The 22,275-nt window shown below is 36.7% G+C and overlaps 1 protein-coding gene and 1 pseudogene across 1 annotated transcript; both read left to right on the top strand.

Annotated features, from left to right (window-relative positions):
- LOC148442650 (C-reactive protein-like) overlaps positions 1 to 135 on the top strand; it is a 4,429-nt pseudogene extending 4,294 nt beyond the window's left edge.
- Positions 136 to 756: 621 nt separating this feature from the next.
- On the top strand, positions 757 to 2,134 carry LOC148442651 (C-reactive protein-like). Its single transcript, XM_088463688.1, has 2 exons — positions 757 to 766; positions 1,470 to 2,134. The coding sequence occupies exons 1-2, from the start codon at positions 757 to 759 to the stop codon at positions 2,132 to 2,134; spliced, it is 675 nt and encodes a 224-aa protein (XP_088319814.1).
- Positions 2,135 to 22,275: the final 20,141 nt, after the last annotated feature.

Here is a 22,275-nt window from a genome sequence, read left to right on the forward strand (position 1 = left end):
AGTAAGTTTTCATTCTTCATTCACAACTCAACTTCCAACACTAAAGGAAAATCACAATGTCTGCCACACTGTCCTCATTTCACCAAATCTGATCCTTCTTGGTTTAGGATGGATTTTTCCTTTAATAAGTCATAAAAGCCATTAGTGTCTCTTAACTGCTATACCTTAAACCCGACTCAATTAAACTTTAATAACATTTTCTTAAGCCTATTCACATTATGAATAAAATTGTATGTTATATTTTTGCCATAGCAGATTAACTATATATTTGTTACTTATGGTCTTATACAAATAGAGAAGACTTTATTGAACATTATGTTGTTGCATTGTTACATTATGGAATAGCATTGACATACTGTACATATTTATCGTCTCACCTTTTCCCTTGCTTTTTTATTTGTTTTATGTATTTTCCAGCTGACATACCTGGGACTGCCTGGGTTTAAATCTTTTAGTTATTAAGTTAGGCATCCCAGACCAATTGCCACCACTCTGTGAAGTTTTCATCCAAATCCATCCAGTGGAAGGCCAGGGACAGGTGCCCCAGGTGAAATTTCTGCCCAGCATACACCAACAGGAGGTTCGAGCGGGACCTAATCTTCGCGTTATTTGGTTAGGCATCCCAGACTAATTCCCACCACTCTGTAAAGTTTTCATCCAAATCTATCCAGTGGAAGGCCCAAAGCAGCCTCCCTGGGTCAAAGTTCTGCCCAGCATACACCAATGGGAGGCCAACCAGGACCTTAACTTCTTAGTATGTCTTCTGGTATCCAATGTTACCACTCTGTGAAGTTTTTGTCCAAATCCATCCAGTGGATGGCTCAGAATAGGCACCCCAGGTCACAGTTCTGCCCAGAATACACCAACAGAAGGTCTAACTGGGAACCTAAACCCCCTAAAACCTGGCCAGTATCCAACTGGACCGCCTCATGGTGGTTTCACTTCTGTGAAATTTCATCCAAATTCATTCAGTGGAAGGCCCAGAACAGGCTCCTTGGGTCATAGTTCTGCCCAGCATACACCAGCAGGAGGACCACCTGGGACCTAATATTAAAGTTATTAAATTAGGCATCCCAGACCATTTGTCAAGCATCCCAGACCAATTGCCACCCCTTTCATCCAAATCCATCCAGTGCAAGGCCCAGAACAGGCTCCCCGGGTGAATCTTCTGTCCAACATACACCAATGCGAGGTCCAACAGGGACCCTAACCCCTTAAAACCTGTCCATTTTTTAACTGGACCACCTCACCTTGATTTCATCCCAATCACTGCGGGAGTGTCTAAATGCTTAACCGTTCAGTCAAGCAAACAGACCAATGAATTTTATATAGATAAGATGTGGAATCATATATGATTTTAGATTGTATAGATAATATGGTGGTTGGAATGTATCAGGGCATATAGGAGACAGCATTGGTGTACATGTTTAATTATACTCTTTCTTTGCACTTATTTTATTTCTTTCTAGATTTGAGCAGTAAAGTTCTTCTTTTCCCAAACCCATCAGCAACAGACCATGTGATCTTGAAGCCTGCGATAAAGAAACCATTGCAGAAAGTTACTGTTTGCCTTAAATCATACACTGAACTTTCACGCAAGCATAGTCTTTTTTCCTTGGCAGTGTCTGGAACAAAGAAGGCCAACACTTTTCTTATCTTTCCAAAACCACCACAATACACTTCTGTGTTTATAAACCAAGAGGAAATCCTTATTAAGACAGACCCTGAGGTTCTAGACTGGAAACTCACCTGTGTATCTTGGGACTCTGAAACAGGTGTTGTCCAGCTTTGGGTAAATGGAAAGCTCTACCCCAGAAGATTTTCAAGCAAAGGATTTTCTATTGATCCTAAAACAAGCATTATTCTGGGGCAGGAGCAGGATTCATTTGGGGGTGGGTTTAGTTTTAACCAGTCATTTTCTGGAGAAATAAGTGATGTCAACATGTGGGATTATGTTTTGACACCAGAAAACATGCAAAAAGTCTTGTCTGATGATCACAATGGAAATGTGATTAACTGGAGATCTTTAAATTTTGAAATTAAAGGGAATGTATTAGTTCAACCAAAGCTTCAATGTAAGCCTTGGGTGTTCGCAAATACCTTATATGATAAATGTAATGTAGATAAACTATGAAAGTGATAACGGTATTCCTCACTGCTAATGATTCATTAATTGTAATTTCCATTCAAGTGTATCATAATAAAATGAAATAGAAAAACAATAATAAAATCTTAATTACCAAGAAAATCTCAAGAACAAATGAAACAGAAATCTCAAATAAAATTGAATATCTGTATTTATTTATGTTTTCATCTAAATATTTTTTTGGAAATCACAACAGCACAAATCGTGTACTGTAGACAAAAATTGCATGAACAAATACATAATTTAACTAATTCATTAATTGAAGAACTTAGGCCCTGATTCAGAGCCGGACGCTCTGACCAGAGCGCTCGCTCTGAATCAGGGCCCACCTCCATTAATATGGAGTGTCCTCCTGGATGCTCGTATAGCTGTGGGTCACCACCCACAGCATATACGAGCGTGCAAAATGATGGTCGCGATGGTCTTGACCATCGCGACCATTGAAACTGCGAGCAAAAGCCTGCGGTTGGGTTTTTCAACCGCAAGGCCAGGAGTGATTTTGGCTCTATCAGAACCAAAATCACTCCCACTGACATCACTAGTGATGTCAGTGGGGCCGGCTTCAGACGGTAGGCGTTCCCTTGGGAATGCCTCCGTCTGGCAGGCACGCCCCCGGCATGCCCACCAAAGGGGGCGTGCTGTCAGTCACCATCGACAGCACGCCCCCTTTGATGAGACACTCCGAGCAAAGGAAAGTCCTTCACTCGTCGGGTGTCGCGCATGCGCACGACGGAGCTACCTCCGTCGTGCGCATGCGCAGTGGGGACCATCGACCCACTTGCGAGCGGACAGCCGCTCGCGAGTGGGTCTGAATGAGGGCCTTAGTTATGAAGAAAGAAAGGATTTGAGGAACCACAATAGGAAAATGTAGAGGATGGAGAAATGGGAGACAAATTCAAGGAAAGAACACATAAGATAAGGAAATCCAAGTTTCCGAAATAATACCTAAGTGACCCAATTCACTGACCATAACACTTAGCCAGTTACAACAAGCACCAAATACAAACAGCAGGAGGTACTACAATAGCAGTTCACATAAATATTTTTAAGCAGGGTGATGTAAATTAACTACAGCTTTTATCCAGCTATGCCTGCTGTACCTATCATAATTGTCTTCCAACATCACTAAGTCTAGCTCACTTATTTAGTTTGGTAGGTTGCTATAATTTGTTACCATACATTAGAGATCAAATGTTATGGTTTTGGCAAAACCACCCTCAAGTGTTTTTGGTTCTTTTCTATTTTTGTATTGGATTTCTTATAAATTGATAAAAACAGCTAAAATCATATAATTTCGACCTGTTTACATGCAGTCTGAAACCTAACATTCAATAACCGAGTTCCAAACTTACAGTTTACCTGAGGCGGGACTCGGCTCTACTCAGAAACCCAAAAGGGATCCGACTTGGATTCCTAAAGTTTGGGTGTGTTCAATTTTCAGCAAAACTGAATCGCACCTCTCTATCATACATACAATATTTTTACTGGCGCTTTTTATTTCTATGCTATTTACTGCCTCTAAATTCTATTCCTATTTCCTTTTATTTTCTATCTTCACAGCTTGCACACTGCTTGTATCTTCTTCCTCAACCAGATCTTAGTCAACCAGATCTTAGTTTATTATCTCCACCAACGTCTCCTACAGCTAATCTGCACCCTCCTCACTACTGTGCAGTCCTTCCTTGCTGTAGCTCTCGAAGCCTAGACAGATATATATCAAGTTCACCAGAAATCCTAAACCCTCCGTCATACACCAACTTCTCAGCCACTTATGAACTCTTCTCAGCTACTTATAAACTCTTCTCAGCCACTTATGAACTTACCCTAAGCTTCTGGTGTCATTAAGGTATAGGTAAAAGGATATTTGTTATGTAGAACTAATTAATATAATGGGCTAGATTCTGAAATGGATACATCTGAAGCTGATTTTCTGTATGGCTGCAGCAGCTTGCTCTCTAGTTAATGTGAAAGTGAGTTACTGTACCACCTCTGTACACTAAATATCTCTGAAACTGCAGGTGGATGCCTATTCTGCCCTCTGCCCATTTGTCTGCAGGTGCAGCTATCATCATTACTATTGGGACTTACACAAGCTCCAGGCTGGGTAAAAAGATCCATCTGAAGCAGACATCCCATCTCCATCTGCATGCTAAAATTGAGCAAGGAAGTTGGGTTATACACCCATGACACTTTCATGATGCTCCCACGACAAAAAAGAGGTCCATGCCCAATTACTGCCCAGAAATGAACATTTTACGTAAATGTGTGTACACTGTAAATAAAGGGTTAAAAGTCAGAAAATAATTGACATGGAGTCCCCCCCATAAGCAAAACCAGCCCCAGACCTCTGAACCATTTCTGTACAGGTTCCCTTGCCATAATGTAATCCACCCCAAACTGCAGTTTTGGGGTCCCCAGAGCTGGCAATCCTCAGAAAGTGAGGACCCCAAAACTAAAATGAGGTCCCCCCTTTCAAGGATCAACCAGCTCAGGGCTCTTCTTCATACCCCTGGTGGCAGCAGATGCAGGGGTTGTTGAGTAAAAGAAAGATATAATATTGTTCTTTACATTGGGACTACAGGTCACAGCAAGCCTGCCCACCAGCACTTGTAGAACCACAAGTGCCAGCAGGACACTGGCACTTGTAACCCCACTGTAAAATAAAAATACAGCATACTGACACCAAAGGATTTATGCCTTTTTTTCACATTCACCCTTATATGCTTATAGTACCTTTTTACTGAAGGAGGGTGGTCCCCTTCTCCAGGTATAACCCAAGGACTTCTTAAATAAAAAAGGAGCTCAAGATCCAAAACGGACATGCTATACTGTATGCAGCAAAGCACACCAACTGACAGAACCCATGTAGGTTCCTGCACTACAGAATGCCCTTAGACAATCCATGGGTGCTGTGATAAAAAGTGGCCGCTGATTGACTAAGAGTGTTCTGATTCTTAGCCAATCATTGGTAAATTGGTAGAGTGCAGGAAACCTTGTGGGTCCTGTCATTCTCTGAGGAAGTACTGTAAAGTACAGTATGAACTTACAGTGCTTCTGTGTCCATTGGGATCGTGATTTCCATTTTTTTTATTTTAAGTAGACCTTGGATTCGACCTGGAGTAGGGGACTGACCACCTCCAGGGAGAAGGTAAATATGGAGTGTGAGTGTGTGTTAATGTGTAATAAAGGCATAAATCATTTGGTGCCTGTATATCATTTTTAAATATATTTTCTTTACAATGGGGATACAGGTGCCAGCGGCCTGTTGACACTTGTGGTTCTGCAGCTGCCACTGGGCCAGTTTGCTGGGACCTGTAGTCATACTGTAAAGAACAATATTATTTCTTTCTTTTACAGAAAGCTTTATACAGAGGTCCACCTCTCTATTCCTTCCATCTATTCTTTCTATTCCCTCACTTCACTCTCACAATTTTTATCCCCTTAAATAGTGAAATAACCTCTGCAACATTATTTCTGTTTTATATGTTTTATGCCTTTTAGTGACCAGGTCTTTTAATATCTTTAATTTCCAGTTGAATGCTGCTGATAAAAGATCAATATATTCTTTTGTACTTTTAAAGATCTCTTATTATTGTGCTTTAGAATGTATTATTATCTGTAAAATACTTGTATGCTCTGGCTTCAGCATTAAATAAACATTTTTTAAATGAAAAGCTAGTTGGCAGGGCTGCAAATGTGAGAAAATCTGGTGGGTAGGGGTGGCATGTGAGAGAAAAGCTAGTGGGCAGTGGAGTGTTTATCAATTTCTATGTTTCTAAATTGAAATCTTAAATATTTTAACTTTCCAAAAAGATATGAAATTTCATAATCAAAACCTCTTACTGTTTAATGTCTGATTGAGGTTTCTTACACTTCAAAATGATCTATAGTTTAAGTAATGGATTGAAACTCTACCACTAATGCTCTAAAAAGCAATGGAATCATGACTATTTAGACAGAAGGACACATGTTACATGTGCAATACAGAGATGGTACTGTACAGTATATCATCATATTTAGGTTAGCTGCAGTGGGATGATTGTCGGCACTTACTGGGATGTGGAGACAGAGTGGGATAGTTGTGGTGACTGAATGGAATGGTTTATGGTCTCAGGGCCTGATTCAGAGCCGCTCATAAGCAGCTGCTCATTCGTTCCGAGTGATGTTCGCACATCTGCGCATGCATATGGGTTGTAATGCGCATGTGCCAACCAGTCAGTGTGGTCGGAAATTGTGTGCTCGCAAAATAGCGAATGCCTGCTAATTTGAGTGACAGGATGAGGCGTTTGTGGGTGGTAACAGGGGAAGGTGCTTGAAAACGGGGAGTGGAGATCCGAAAGCAGGCGTGCCCAACGGTCAAAATGGGTGTTTTAAGGGTGTGCATAATTAACAAACCAGCGTCATCGACCACGTCAGTTGGTTGTCTTTTAGCCTGAACTGCTCGCATGATTGCGGTAGGAAAATGCTACCACAAGAATAGCGAGCAGTTCATACGCCTTTCGATGTACTCGATTAATCTAATGAATAGCGGAGATGACGTATGATGCGAGCGGCCAGGGGGCGTCTTTACAAAATAGCGATCGCATTTTTCGTTCGCTCATTCAGACATTGAGGCGTCAACAGACCGCAAAGAGCGAGCGCTTAATTTAAATATCCGGCCCCTTTTTCAGAACGACCATCCACAAATAGCGTCCGGCTCTGAATCAGGCCCTCAGTGGGATGTTTGTTGTAAATGTGTATCCTGCTAGGACCCTGCAGGATGTGACTGTTCCCTAGGGGCAATGCATGCTGGGGGGGAGTTTCTTGCTGTTTGTCAGTAATTACTGAGGTTGTTTTAAGGTAAAGGTGTTCCTCCTCACTCCAGAGGTCTTGAGTCTCATCTGATTTACCACACATCTACAGTTGTGTGGACTATATTTTGTGCTACATAACTGTTCAGACCTTCATTTGCATACACTTCATATGTTTATTCCAGTAAACACACAAACCTGAGAATTAGCAGCTCAACCATTTTGTAAGTGATCACTCTATGATAGTGTTGAATCTGCAGCAAACCACAGCATAAGATGGCATGCCATGTCTGTATGGCACAAGGAATTTATCATATAAGACTTCTCCTTTTTTATCTTAAATAGTAGAGTTTATTTAGTAACCGCACAGCACAATAATATAGGGCTTTTTAGTGCATTTCAACAAAAAAGACAAATAAATTTAGTTACACATTTTCAACCAAGACACTGGAGATGAATCACAAATTGACACAATTTACAATCTACGATTGACATTTATTAATACATTCTATCCAGAACAGGAAATGGAAAGCTAATTTGAAGATATCTTATAATGTAAGAGGTAAATTTACTAAGGAATGGCTTTTGCAAGCCACTGCATATTTAGTCGCAACATTTTAAATGGCAACAATATTAATAAACAACTTTACCCTAATTGGGCAATAGTCACTATTCCTCTGGTGTGCTATAATGGCCACTGAACCACTGATCACACTTCTGACAGAAACGAAGCTCAATGTCCTCCAGCTTTTGGCAGGTCCACAAAGTAGCCAGGTCCACTGAGGCTTCTCCAATACAAGAATATGATTCTAGACTATTCAATTAGCCTAATAGGTAAGACCTAGAACATAGAACTCTACCTGGGTGGCTAGACTCCCTCTTTTAATCCAATTCTATTACCCACGGTTGTGTGGGTTTGGTGGGGCTGAGCCTAAATAGCAAATTCTTGCTAAATTGAGTATTTTTATAATGGAATGTGGCATCTGAGCCTTCCCCAAATCTTGGATTTCAGCAGATGTCCTTATGGTATCAGTTCAAGAGGGTCTACCTGAGGTTCTAGGGTCTACCTAGAAGAAAGGACAATCAATTGCCTAGACATTAAAGCAAATTCACTCATGTTGCAACCCAGAATTAACCCATGAGCATCTTTTTGTGCGAAACTGGTACAACCACCATTACATGTCAGACCAATAATGAATGAAGTTCTAAAAAGTCTTTAGCAAATTTTCTTGGTGTCCCGAGGAAACTGGATGCCCTAGCTAGCCCTGGTTAACATATCTCTCTGAAATGTGGGAGTTATCTACAGATCCCAACTGGTAATATCTAACACCACACATCAGAATACATCAATAGAGGCAAGTTGAACAAAAATCGCTACTAAGTTAGTGTATAATGTAATAACTTGGCATATTAATTTGTGAGACATTTGTTCTTATTGTGTGTACAATGTGTTTACTCTCATTATGACTTATTACCTAATGTGTAGTAATGTACTAACATCCCCATTGGATCAACATTTTTTGTAAAGTTCAGTGAGATATAAACCTGTTTCAGCAATAAATACTAACAAATGAAGGTGAAAATTAAATATTCACAACCTTTCAGCCATGACATGTTATGGACACATTAAATTTTACTCCGTAGACCAGAGGTTCCCAAACGTGGTCCTCAAGGCACCCCAACAGTTCAGGTTTTAGAGATACTGTATCCATTGTTGAGCACAGGTGGTTAAATCAAATTGACTGAGGTACTAATTAATACCCATTCACATCGCTATTGGTGGGTTGCACCCAGGCTTTGTACACACGTCAATCCCAGGTGCGACCTGCCTGAAACCCCTTTCAGACTGGTGGCTGACCCAACAATAATGCTGTTTTAATGACATCACCACCACCACTGCTGAGCCAGCGCTTAGAGATGATTTCATCTCCAAGCACCTGCTCTTCCTATGCAGTGAAGAGCACCCAGGTCGCCTTGACCCGGGTTATCTGTTCACACCGCAGCGCGAGCCGGGTTGAACACGTGTTCAACCCTGCTCGTTAACCAGGTTGAAATGCCGGGTCACTCGACCCAGGTTATTTCAAATGGACTATTTCACACTGTACAGTAACTCGGGTTCCTGCGTATTCATGTGCAGAAACCCGGGTTATTTTATGGCAGTGTGAAAAGGGTATAAATCACCTGTAGTCAAGCATGGATATCCTCAAATTCTGGACTGTTAGGGTGCCTTGAGGTCTGAGTTTGGGAACCTCTGCCTAAGACCTAAAAACTCTTAGCATACAGCACATTAGACAACAAGTACATGAAGCAGAGTTTAGCGCACAACTAACATGATTAACATTAAAACATCTACACAAAGGGGTATACTTTTATGTTCATAAATATTGGCAAACTGATTGGAAGCCTGTGTGTCCTGTTAATGGCAGTCATATTTACACTTAAGCCTAACACCTCTCTATGATTATAGATAATCATAGAGCGGTGTTTATCTTAATAGATAAAGAAACATTTTAGAAGTTTTAAACTGGCTTTCTGTTAACAAAGTACTGTATATCTTGGTTTACACTCAAATACCTACTGCTGTATGCACAGGTATGTCTGCTACAGTTTCTAAGCAACCGTTTATGAGTAAAGATTAAGTGATTGATTTAAGGGCCTCAGCAAGGAATGCAGCCGCGAATTTGCACGCACTCGTTCAATTGTTTTGCACTGTGCATGCGTGAACTAGCCACTGTGATCGGGTAAGGGATCACAGTGTGTATGCAGACCCTTCTGATATTGAGTGAGAGGAAGTTCTGTTTGGGGGTGGTGACTGGGTGTGGTCGGGCGAGCGCAGGCGTGCCTGTGCATTGGGATGCCGTTACAGGGGCATGCATAATTAAGCCTCTCCTGTGGCATACACAGCCAGAGGTCTAGTTGCACACAGGAAGTGGGTCTGATGGTTCTCGATGTTACCAATATTTTTGTTCTCTTGAAGCTCTTCAGGCTGTGAGTAAAGGTAAGTGGGCGGCTGTATGTAGTGCTGGGTGTCTGCATCTTGTGCTGCGGAAGCAGTGCAAATGCATTGATGATCATATATTTGCAGTGGTCATGTGTATGCAAATTCTCAGCTGCGTTCCTTGATGAATCAGGCCCTAAAACCACACTTTGGATAAACCAATAGAAACAGCTAACAGCTATTAATAATTGGAGACTGACTTCCTTTTAGCCCCTAGGGGTAAATTTACTAAATATGCAGGTTTTTAGAAATTGAGATGTTGCCCATAGCAACCAACCAGATTCTATTATCTTCTAGAAGGTGCTAGATAAATGATAAGTACAGCAGTATCTTATTGGTTGCTATGGGCAACATCTCCACTTCAATAAACCCACACTTTAATAAATATACCTCCTAGTGGGTAATTATTTTGTAACTATTTTTCCGATTTTGTTTTCAGAGTTTCATATTTCTAGTATATTGGTTCTGTTTATTAGGAGTCACTATTACATACATGTAAATCTTGTTGCATTGTATTTTATATATGTTCTTAATATCATGTGATTATATCCCATATTTGTTTTTTATTCATTGAATATTTTTTGCACTTACATTTTTATTATTTCTATGTTGTAGATAACAAATATGCATTTTTGCACATGATGTCTCCACTTACTAATTCCTCTATTTTAGTCACATACTGTACAAATAGGGGAAACTTTTTGATGAATACTGTATATATCTGATTGTGACTGACTACTATTTAGCAAACAAAATAGGCAAGTGATTAATAAATCATTAATAGAACCGCACATCCTCCAGCTATAATATATTACTAAAGACAAATATAGCTGGTGATCCTATTAATAATGTATTAATCATTTGCCTATTTTCTTTGTCTTTTTGGTAATCAGAAATATCTATTTAGGAGCTTCGATTATTTAATTCATTGACATAGAATCATTGGATATTGATGATTTATCTGCACCTGGGAATTGTCTTATATATATTTAGCAATCAGTGTACACTATATATTTATAAAACATTTTCTCTGTACATATGTGCTCTTCTTTAGGAAGCTACAAGTTCATAATATATATATATATATATATATATATATATACATACACATAAAACATTAATTGTACTATTCAAATTATTATAATCAGCACTGTGCATGGGACCTGGAACCATAATATGCTACTAGAATAATGTAAGTTTTACCATAAGTGGAAATATTTTACAATAAATGAGGCCTAACTTAGGATATCCAGGAGGTCCTAACAGCAGATTGATTAACTGTATTTAAAAAATTTAGTAGATGAAGGTCTTACTAGAAATAGCAGTTGTAGCTATGATTTTTAAATATTTGTTTAAATGATCCAGAGAATTAATAAAAATGCCATTTATGAGTCTGACATTTTTTTTGCTTGTAATTTTAATTTCACAGTGAGATTAAATTACAAGTTTAGGACAGCACAGATGGTCTAATGGTTAGCGTTACTGCCTCACAGCACTGAGGTTGTGGGTTCGATCCCACCATGGCCCTAACTGTGTGAAGTTTGTATATTCTCCCAGTGCTTGCGTGCGTTTTCTCCGGGTACTCCGGTTTCCTCCCACACTCCAAAAATATACTGGTAGGTTAATTGGCTCCAAAACATAAAATTAACCCTAGTGTGTGTATGTATGTGTGTGAGCATGTGATAGGGAACATAGATTGTAAGCTACACTGGGGCAGGGACACAACTATTCTCTGTAAAGCGCCGCAGAATATGTGTGCGCTATATATATAACTGGTAGTAATAATAATAATAAGTTTTCTCAAAGGTAAACGTAATGATTTTTAGATGTACCACATTAGCTATATAAATATGAATTATCTAGTGCAATGAATGTAAAGGGCAGTTGTGACTCAGGATAAGCAAGTACAGTGCCCCATGTGATAATTACACTTTTACCTCTTGCAATGTTCTTTGTAGCAACATAAATGGTCAATGAAACGGAGTTGGATGTGTGCGGAAATATGTTTGTTTCCAGGTGTTATACTTGTAAGGCTGGTGCTACTAATGATGATTAATAGTAACATACAGTACCAAGCATGTTGATAGGGGATGTGGCACATTACAAGCTGCATATTGGAGAATATATAATTTTTATTTCTGTGAATGCAATGCAAGAGCACATGTGCTTAATATCTGTCTAACTATTTAGTCAGGCTCAATGTATACTTGACAAAAATTATTAAAAGAGAAAGGCCAGAATCTAAAAGTGCAGTGTGATAAGTTTGATTGAAATGGGATATTAGTACTTATATAGCAAATAAATAACCATTGTTATATTGCTGTATATCATTTTACTACCATGTCGACATGACGTGTTCAACATACTGTTGCCCCCTTGAGCATGTTGACATTCTGAATGTCGATAAGCTGGGATGTAGTTGGCATCCCAACAGCAGTCTGCATCTTGGTTATAGAATCCCAACCACTGACACCCCAATGGTGAAGCACTAGGGGGTGGGTTGGACTATTCGAGGGAAGGGTTAGGGCTAGGATACAGGGGGAGGGTTAGTGTTAGGCTGTGGGGAGGAGGGTTAGGGTTCACTACTGGGGGAGGGTTAGGCTGCGGGGGGGGTGGGATAGGCTGCAGGAGGGGTGGATTTGGGTTAGGGGGAAGATTAGTGTAAGGGCTAGAGTTATTTACCAAATTCTGTTGGGATTCTGACTGTCAGGATGTTGCTGTATGTATTCTGACTGTAGACATCCTGATCGCCGGGATCCTTTACCCAACCCAAAAAGCCATACCCATCCTTGGCAAATGAGAGACAGTGTGAATCACTAAAGCTATTAAGGGACTGTCACTGTGATATGAGGACTCTTGAAACCTCATTGTCATACTTTTAATATCCTTAAACTGAAAAATAACTCTTCTCCTACACCATAGTGTCTAGATATTTCTGCTCAGCCTTACAGCAAAGATGTTATTTCTAATAACAATTGTTTTGGAAGGAAACTGTTTTTTAATGAAATTCTTAATCTCCTTGTTACGAAAGCTATAGATGAGAGGACTCAAAAGTGGTGTCAGAGTAGATTGGTGGATGGCTGTGGCTAAGTCATATTCAGAAGAGTAACTTGCTTGAAGTTGTATGTACATGAAAGCAACACTTCCATAGAAAATCAGTGCCATAATGAGGTGGGATATGCAGGTGGAGAAAGCCTTTTTCCGTTCTTCTGATGTCCTCATTTTCAGTATTGTAAGCAATATATTAATATACATAATACCAATCAATAAAGAGTTCAAGATGATTGTGAAAGAACTAACACTTAAGTCCATTGTAACATCAAGTTCACTACTGGCACAAGCTAGTGTCAACAGAGGAGAAGAGTCACAGTATATATGGTCAATTTCATTTGGACCACAAAAAGGTAACCTATAAACCATAATGATCATGGCTAATGGACTCATGAAACCAAAGAGCCAGCATAGACATATAAATATCTTACAAGACTTCAAAGTCATAATTGTGTGATATCGAAGAGCATAGCAAATAGCTACAAATCGATCATAAGCCATAACAGTCAGAAGGTAATTCTCCATTACTAAGAATGCATCAAAAGCATACATTTGCAAAAAGCAGCAATTAAAAGACATGTATGCCTTTCCATTTAGGAATAGAACAAAGAGCGTTGGATACACTGTTGTGACGATACTTATCTCAACCACAGACAATATACTTATAAAAATATACATAGGTATGTGGAGATGAGAATCAAAATAGATGACAAGTAATATAATTGCATTGCCAGCTGTGATAAATATATAGAGTAAAAGAAATACAACAAAAATAAACTTGTGGTATTGAATTATGTTATGGAAACCCAATATGACAAATGTACTGACAGTCTGATTATTGTACATTGCGTGGATTGATCAAGAAAAAATATTTAATTTCAAATTTCTCCAGGGGACAAATAATTTCAATTGGCTGACTCGAAAAATAAGAAAATTAGAAATTATACCACTATATTGATAGGATGAAATAATAATAATAATATATCATCAAAACATTATATACACATTATTCACTAGTGTTAGGGTTTTCAAATATGTACATGGCATGTAAAATATAGTCTGTGCAAGCAAGAACCAAGCATACTACTGACAAATAGTTACAGGACACTGCTACAGCCTATGTGTACACATTTATAATTGTGATAGATTTTGGTCACATTACATGTCAGTGAGCACTGTTTGATATTACAAATGGAAATGCACACATATAAGTGTTACAATTATATCTCATATATTAAACAGTATTATATCACAAATACAGTCAAAATAACCTAAGCTTGCTGCTTGTAAATCAGTTTCAGATATTTCCAATATGTATCCTTTGGTATAGCTTCTTATTCATTGCCTTTTTATTTAGATAGTATTATTATTATTATTATTATTATTATTATTATTATTATTATTTAATGTAATAATGAATACAAGGGTAAACTATTAATTATATAATTAATTAAGTTAATTATATAACTATTTATATAATTATTTAGGGCATTAACAATAAAAGAGCCTAAAGTATATGTTAAGATATGTATTTATACTATATCAACATCGTGTGTTTGACCAGCATTCAAATAATAAGATGTATTCTCAAATGTTTTAACTGTACTTTGTGTTAAATTTGGAATTCTCAGCTGTTACAGTATTTGTAGGTCAATTTAAAGTTGAATAAGGCAGATCCTAATGATATTAATTTCTCTTTGTAAATACTGAAACTGCATTTTTCAGAATTCTAAATAATTGTGGTGTTTTGTGTTCTTGTACATATTGTATTATTGTATTGTGAAAGATGCACCCTAAATAAAAAATAAAAAGAAAGAATGTTTCAACATGTCACAGTAAACATAAATATCATAAGAATTGGTAATTTAAACACTGTTATATTATATATTACTATATTTTGTATATCTTTATAGCACACACAAACAATATATATATATATATATATATATATATATATATACTGTCTATGTGTGTATTTATAATATACATACTGAATACATGTATATACTGTATATATATATATATATATATATATATATATATATATATATTATATATATATATATACAGTAATGGAAAATAAATATACTACAACAGTCATAATATTTAATGTTGAAAACCAGAGACAAGCTAGAATCTAGAACACATAAATACTGTATATCCCAGTTGACACCATCATCTCTTCCTTGAAATGCATCAATAACTTCTATTGAGAGGCAACAACTTATACTTATGCTTATGTTAAAAAGTTAAATAAGTTATAAGTTGACATAATAAAAAAGATTCTTCCTTCAACATAATTTATACATTATGGTTTTTATGTTTTTAGCAATATAAAAATGTATCAAAAAATAATTATAAATGTTACAAAGTAGACACACCTGCTGTTGCTTCACAAATTGTAAAATTAGCTGTGTTATAGTGGGAAGAGAAGTTTGATGGTTGTGGGAAGATTTCACATAACAGAGGAAGGGCTAAATATTGTAAGCAACACTTTTACAAAGCTCTGACACCTTTAGCAGATTTGACTCACTGGATTTTGTGTCAGCAATTATATTCAATACAAAAGACTTCTGAATTTGTATTCCATATAATTGCACCATTAAATTCAATGTACAAAACTGCCAAAAATGTTTTGGCTTTGAAAATTGATGGATGACTAAATTACACATATTATACTGTATTTGCAACAGTTGGATAGTTGGGTAGAAGTAATCAATAAATGTGAGTAATTTCACAGTTTTTAAAATAAGCTACTATTCTAAACAGTATTAAATAAATATTCAGATTGTACACTATAATATTGCCAATAAAATGGCTAATGTAGAATGGTGAAAATGTGTCATATTTAGATAATTCTGTCTATGAGTCAAGTTTATTAAAATAAAAAAAATATCTGATGGGCTTAAAATAAAGAAAAGGTAGGCCACTGAATGTTCATTTTCTCTCTATTTGTTGAATCTTATTTAGAAAAACACTTTTGCTCTGTTCACCATAATCTTTGCCCATGTTTGTTGGTAGATTTCCTTTTTACAGTACCTGGAAGGCAGTTTTGGTGTTTTTATGATTATGTTTGTTACTATGAAGTTGTTATAGACACACTGACACATTTTCTATTCTTAATTTTTGATTGACTAACTACTAGGCATGTTGTGCTAATATAAAACAATAAACTCCCTTTCTAATGCCCTAACTTTACTCCTATAGTGTGGATCTAAAGTAAGATATAAAATTAAAAATTGAGCAATGCTCCTAATTTCCATTAATGGATTTGAAGATGAAGATTAGAAAAGTTAGAGTTCAGGTCACCAAAAATAAATAACACCTCAAGTCACTATCATAATTACAAATAGTAGCATACACAGACACAATCACCTAAAAAATGTGTGTTAAAAGGACTGTAGATCTTTTTGTTTGACCTTTGCACATCCCATGCACTGTTTGGCTTGACTTTCTAATGAGTGTGCTTCATTTATTAAATATTGGTAAATATTACCAAATGTTTAAATTCATTGTTTTAATAAGCATGGTTGGCATAGTGGTTAGCATTACTGCCTCACAGTCCTAGGGTCAAGGGTTTAATTCCTGACCAAAGTGCTATCAGAGCAGAGTTTGTATGTACTCCCCATGTTTCCTTTGGGTGTTCCAGTTTCCTTCCACACTTCAAAAAACATACTGGAAGTTTCATTGGTTTCTAACAAAAAAAATTGAACCCTAGTATGTGATAGGGAATATTGATTGCAAGTTGCATTAGGGCAAGGACTGATGTGGATTAAACAAATATCCTTTATAAAGTGGTGTGTAATATGTGTGCACTATATACACTAAATAACTGTTAATAAATACATAAATAAAAAAATAAATAATAGCTTAAATGTGGACAAACTTCAGAATAATCAAATTTATTTGCCAATCTATATCAATTACTATGAGACATTATCTCCTTAACTCAGCACTCTTTACCTATTATTTAGATTGTATCTACCCTAAAGCTACCTATGTAGTATAGTAATGTTTCTCTGGAAATATGTAATTATATATAAGATATATACTGCTTTGCAAATTGTGTTCTTTTTCTAATATAAATCAAATTCCTTCTTTTGCCTTAACTAATTTGTTCTTAATTATATTGAAACAACATTTTGTGAACTAATTTTTGTACAATAAATTGTTTGTACTATATAATGGATACATTTTCTACCTCATCAAACACACTCACATAATTAGAAGAACCCAGTTAACCTACAGCACCAACACGTCATAAGACAGTGGAAAAAGAGAATTTGAAGAGAACACACAAGAAACACGATCATAAAAAACCCATACAAATGTATTTTGTTTCTGTATATCTTATAAATACTTTTACTTATGATCTACCTTTTTATAAATCAATATTTTAGATTTTGTACCTTTTATATAAACTTGTTGCTTCTAAAATCATTAAACAAAATCTTTAGTAATATTAAGGCTATCATTTTTAACAAATTGTTGGCCTCACAATTATTTATTTTTTATAGTTTAGAATTAAAAATTTTTTTTTTGCAATGTAAGAACAACATTAAATATTTTAATACTGGTTTCTAAACTAAAGACTATATTAATAATACCTTTCACAATCAAAACAATGGCTTAAAATGTAACCTGTAAATTTTAAAATTATATATATACTGTCACAATACTATAAGTCTATAATGGGTCTGGAGATTTAATTATTTCAGATGATAGAATTAATGTGCAACAAATACTAACCTGGAAACTCAAACTTGATGTCTTTGAATTATGAAAAACAACCTACATTAAATTACAATTATAAACTTTCTCAAGAGCATCTTTATGTACTAGATGCAATATCCTGTGGGAGCTAGAGAAACTCAACAAGATGGATTGGTTTAAAACCTCTGGAGATATTGCCAGGTGTGTTTATTAATAGTATTTGTGGAATTTATAATTAATTGGAAAACAGGGTCTCATCTTTACATTACATTATAGTAAGTAATGATTTGTTTTTATATTAGGATGGAAATGTGTAAATTTCAATGAATCCCTCAGGATATCAAAATGTAGTTATGTGGTATTGTATGAATATGTAGACCAGTTAGATATAAATACCTTAATTTATTAATTAAACTATATGCAATTTACTTTATTTAGCTTTAAATTACATAAGGAAATTATAACATTCATGGTCAAATTGTTTTAGGTTAAGAATCCCAACAACACTGAAAAATAAAACAAAGTGACAATGCTATTTTAGATATAGTCTATAATAGATGCTGGATATATTTTTTGTAACCCAAAAAATAGAATGTGAACAAAAAGTTGTTTTGTTTTTTCTAGACGAACAAGGGACCTTGTTATGTATCATTAATTACATCTAAACTGGTGGTGGAATGTATATCATTCTCAGTGTTAAGTAGTTTTCCTTAACATTTGTGATCACATGGTGCACCATGTCTTCGCACATCTATAGAAACCAATTGCTGGTGGGTATTATGCATATTCTCATTGTTGGATGTCCTTAAAGTTTTTAAGTAACTAGGAGCTTCTGGGTAACTTCTGTGACATAAATTATTAATTATCTTGTTAGTTTGTTTCAAGAATACATCAGGAGGAGAGCAATTCCTTCAAAAGCACATTAATTGGCCACTCAGAATATTCAACTTCCAGGACTTGTGATGTGCACTTTTGAAATATATATGAATAGGTGCTAACTGGTTTTATGTAATTTGATGTCTGTATGGTAGATACAGCAGCCTCAAGGGTTGTACAGTAGGTGAATGTGAAAAATAAATTAAAAGTGTTGTTGTTAAAGGAAGAAACACCATCTTGTGCAGTGTAAAGATCCCCATCCTAAATAATAAAAAGATCAGCTATGTAGTGACCACAGAGAACCAGGGATGTGTGAATGTCACCAAACGTCAAAGATGGAGGTCCTTGAACTCCCCCATGGAGAAGTTGGTGTAACTGGGTGCAAACCTAGCTCCTATGGCCACTCTCATGACTTGGAGATTAAAAGTGTCAGCAAAAAAAAACTGTAACAAATAAATATATACACGTAAAAGGACTCCTCTCCCGATGTTAGGTCACCGTGTCGATACAATTGAAAGTAAATATGATGAATGTCCTACTGATGTGAAATTTTGGTGTATAAAGATTTTACATATAAAGTGAGGAAAGCATATGTGTCCTTCCACACTATAGATTGAATACGTTGTAGTAAATGGGTGGGACCTAGGCAAAGGGACTTGAGATTGTAGAAAAATTAATGTAAAGGAAGAGATTAGAGGGAAGAGAATTGATGCCAGAAAAAAATGGGTTGGCCAGGTGGTTAGGTGAGGGATTTGGTGATTTTGGGGAGGTGATAGTATACAGAAATAGCCATGTCTCCCTGAATATGACCCGGCCATGGCTGAATCAAGGAGAGATTTTAATTCACCTAGAAAGGTCGGGTCTGTGTTCAGGACTTGGTAAAATGATTAATTATCCAATTGGTTATAGGCTGCCTTTATCTAATCATTCCTTTCCTGGATCACTAGACCATCCTTATCTGCTTCCTAGTTGATATTTAAGTTGTCCTGCATGAGCATTTTAAGAGCTCTCTTCTCCTTCCTACATAAATTTAATGGCCTGGTTGATGGCCTGGTTCTAATGTGAGCTTTGGTTTTAAAGCTGTCAGTCCCTTGTGTATTAACGTAATAAATCAATCTCCCAAAAATAGGGGTTTGATGTTACCTTCTTCCCATAAATCTTACAAAATAGAATATTACCCACTATCAAATGAATATAAAACATTAAGTATGGACTCATCCTAATGTTTATTGGCAAAATATCACTTATGGCTTAGAGAATGAACATATCTGTTCAGATCCCCAACATATTAGGGCCAGTCATTGTTGTACATTTAAGACACTTACTTAATATGGAAAGTTAGTCCTGGTCTAACTGTTTAGATGTAATATTAAACACATGGGGAATTGAATTCCTCATTCCTTATATTGATATTTCTCTTAGTTAGAATCTTATTAGATGTTTCTTTTGTGAGTATGCTTACTCTTCTACCCCTAGGCTTCAGTCTGTTTGTCTCTTGGGTCTACTTACAGTAAGTGTCTATGGGACTGGGGTCTTGGATCCCAATGGTTGGGACAGGGGCATTCCTACTAAAAAGCCATAGAGAAGATACTTTCTCTCTCCTTTCATAACCTATTAATTTATTATGGTCTAGCACTCCTCCCATTTCTGTGTGTAATGTTCCTTGAATTATACTGAGTGTATGAACTAGTTCTACCCTGTTAGAAATTGTTACCTCTATTTTGGTAAATTATTTTTGTGTAGGTTGTCACTGAATAATTTTTATAATCTTCAAGATCTCATCTTAACTTTTTTTTGGGTGTTCTCCAATATATGCTTTTTGAATCTTTCAATGTTATATTACAAGGTAAAGTCACTTGCTTCTTAGGAAGTAATGGGGTTATTCCACAATGAAACCTGTTAAGACACTGAATCCAGACACCTTAGTATCCATGCTACCAACTATTCTGACCAGCCTCATCTTTGGATGCTATCTTCATAGCTGCATTTGCTGTCAGCGTACACTACAATGTGAGAACCTCTTGCTAACAGAGACTGCACAGAGTCTATAATTTTTCTTCAAGTGGGTAATATTAATACTATACAGATGTGTCTTCATACATTGTTGCTGCAGTGAAGCAAAACAACCCCTCTCAGCTCGCCAGCTCCTCTGCTTACACTGTGACTTTTTTTGCATTTTTTCACCAGGACACTGCACTGATTAATTTGATATGCAACTCTTGTATATCTTTGTGTGATTGAATCTGAATCATATGTAAAGTGCTACATTGCAGCGGCCACAGCTTTTTTCTTACACTAAGTTCCATTGTGTTTCATTTACAGACTCAGTGAAACACAGATATACAAGTGTTACATATCAAATTAATCAGTGTATTTTTCTGGTGCATCTTAGCTGCATCATTTTGTGACTATGATGCATTTTCAGTGAAAAAGTTGCTCAACACTAACAGAGTCACACAGGACCTGGTGGCTCACACAAGCCAGGCATCTCATGCCACATTGATATTGAGGCTAGATATATGAAGACACATCTGTATGCTATTTTTTTATCCATATTTACAATTTTTCTGTGCACGCTATCAGATTGCATCACATGGTCCCATAGTGACTGCATAATATAGACCACCAGTTTACACCATCCTTAATTAGTGGTCTTGGACTATTCCTGGGTGTCCAACTTTATTTTGGAATTCATGATTGATTATATGAGACAGGTGAGAGGGAGTGGAGGGAGAGTAAGCAGTGGAAGGGTGTGATCAGGATCGGACACCCTCAATGCAGCAGCTGAGGGGGTGGGAGGTGTGTCCAGATCAAACATCTTTGGTGGCCATGGGGGGCTGGATCACTCACCCACACGGGCGGCAAGGGGGGCTAAGTCAGACACCAGAGGCTTTGGGGGTGGGAGGGGGGCTGCACTGGACACTGGAGGCTGCGGACGAGTGAAAGACAGTGGAGGGATAGAGAGAGGGGGCAGTCGCAGTGAGGAAATTCTTATAGATACCTCATCTGTAGGGGAAAAAGTATCACTTTTTTGAAAAGCTGACTCCATAAAAAGAGAAGTTTTTCAGAAGTGATACTTTTGTTCGTGAGGCATGATGAATGTCTCCAAAAGATTTTTTAAACTTGCAGCGAGTTTAAAACATAATTATCACTAGTGATAATTATGTTATGATGAATAGGCCCTTAAGTGTGATAAAAATATAATTAGGAGCTGCCAGGCTAAATGCAAGAATATTTGTTTATTCTCCTATCAGTAAGAATGGTGCTAATATGTATAAAAAAATATTATCATAACTTGAATAATTTAAGAATTTCAATAGACCAGTTTTGTCAAAATAATATAACAAGTTTAATAATGTAAACATATATTAAAATAAGACATAAAAAATGGAGGACAAAATTAAAAACATGAATAGTGCAAAGCACACAGAGTAACGGAAAAGTGTGCTGTGCAACCTTAATAATTATTACATAAAAATACCATATGTGGACTATAAGATACTCCTAATAAATATATTGAGGAACACTTGAAAGAATAAAGTCCAATAGAGTATAGCAGTTGGTAGGTATCTAAAGTTATTTCTGGTGTGGGTATAATGTATAAAGACATGTTCTAGGGTCTTCTTGACTATCACATGTCCTGAAATGTATGAACAGGGGGACCAGAGCATTAGTTTGGATTAGACCTTGGGTGACACACA

Source organism: Taudactylus pleione, unplaced genomic scaffold (genome assembly GCF_031769625.1).
Source record: "Taudactylus pleione unplaced genomic scaffold, aTauple2 ptg001427l, whole genome shotgun sequence".
In the NCBI taxonomy this organism is placed as follows: Eukaryota; Metazoa; Chordata; class Amphibia; order Anura; family Myobatrachidae; genus Taudactylus; species Taudactylus pleione.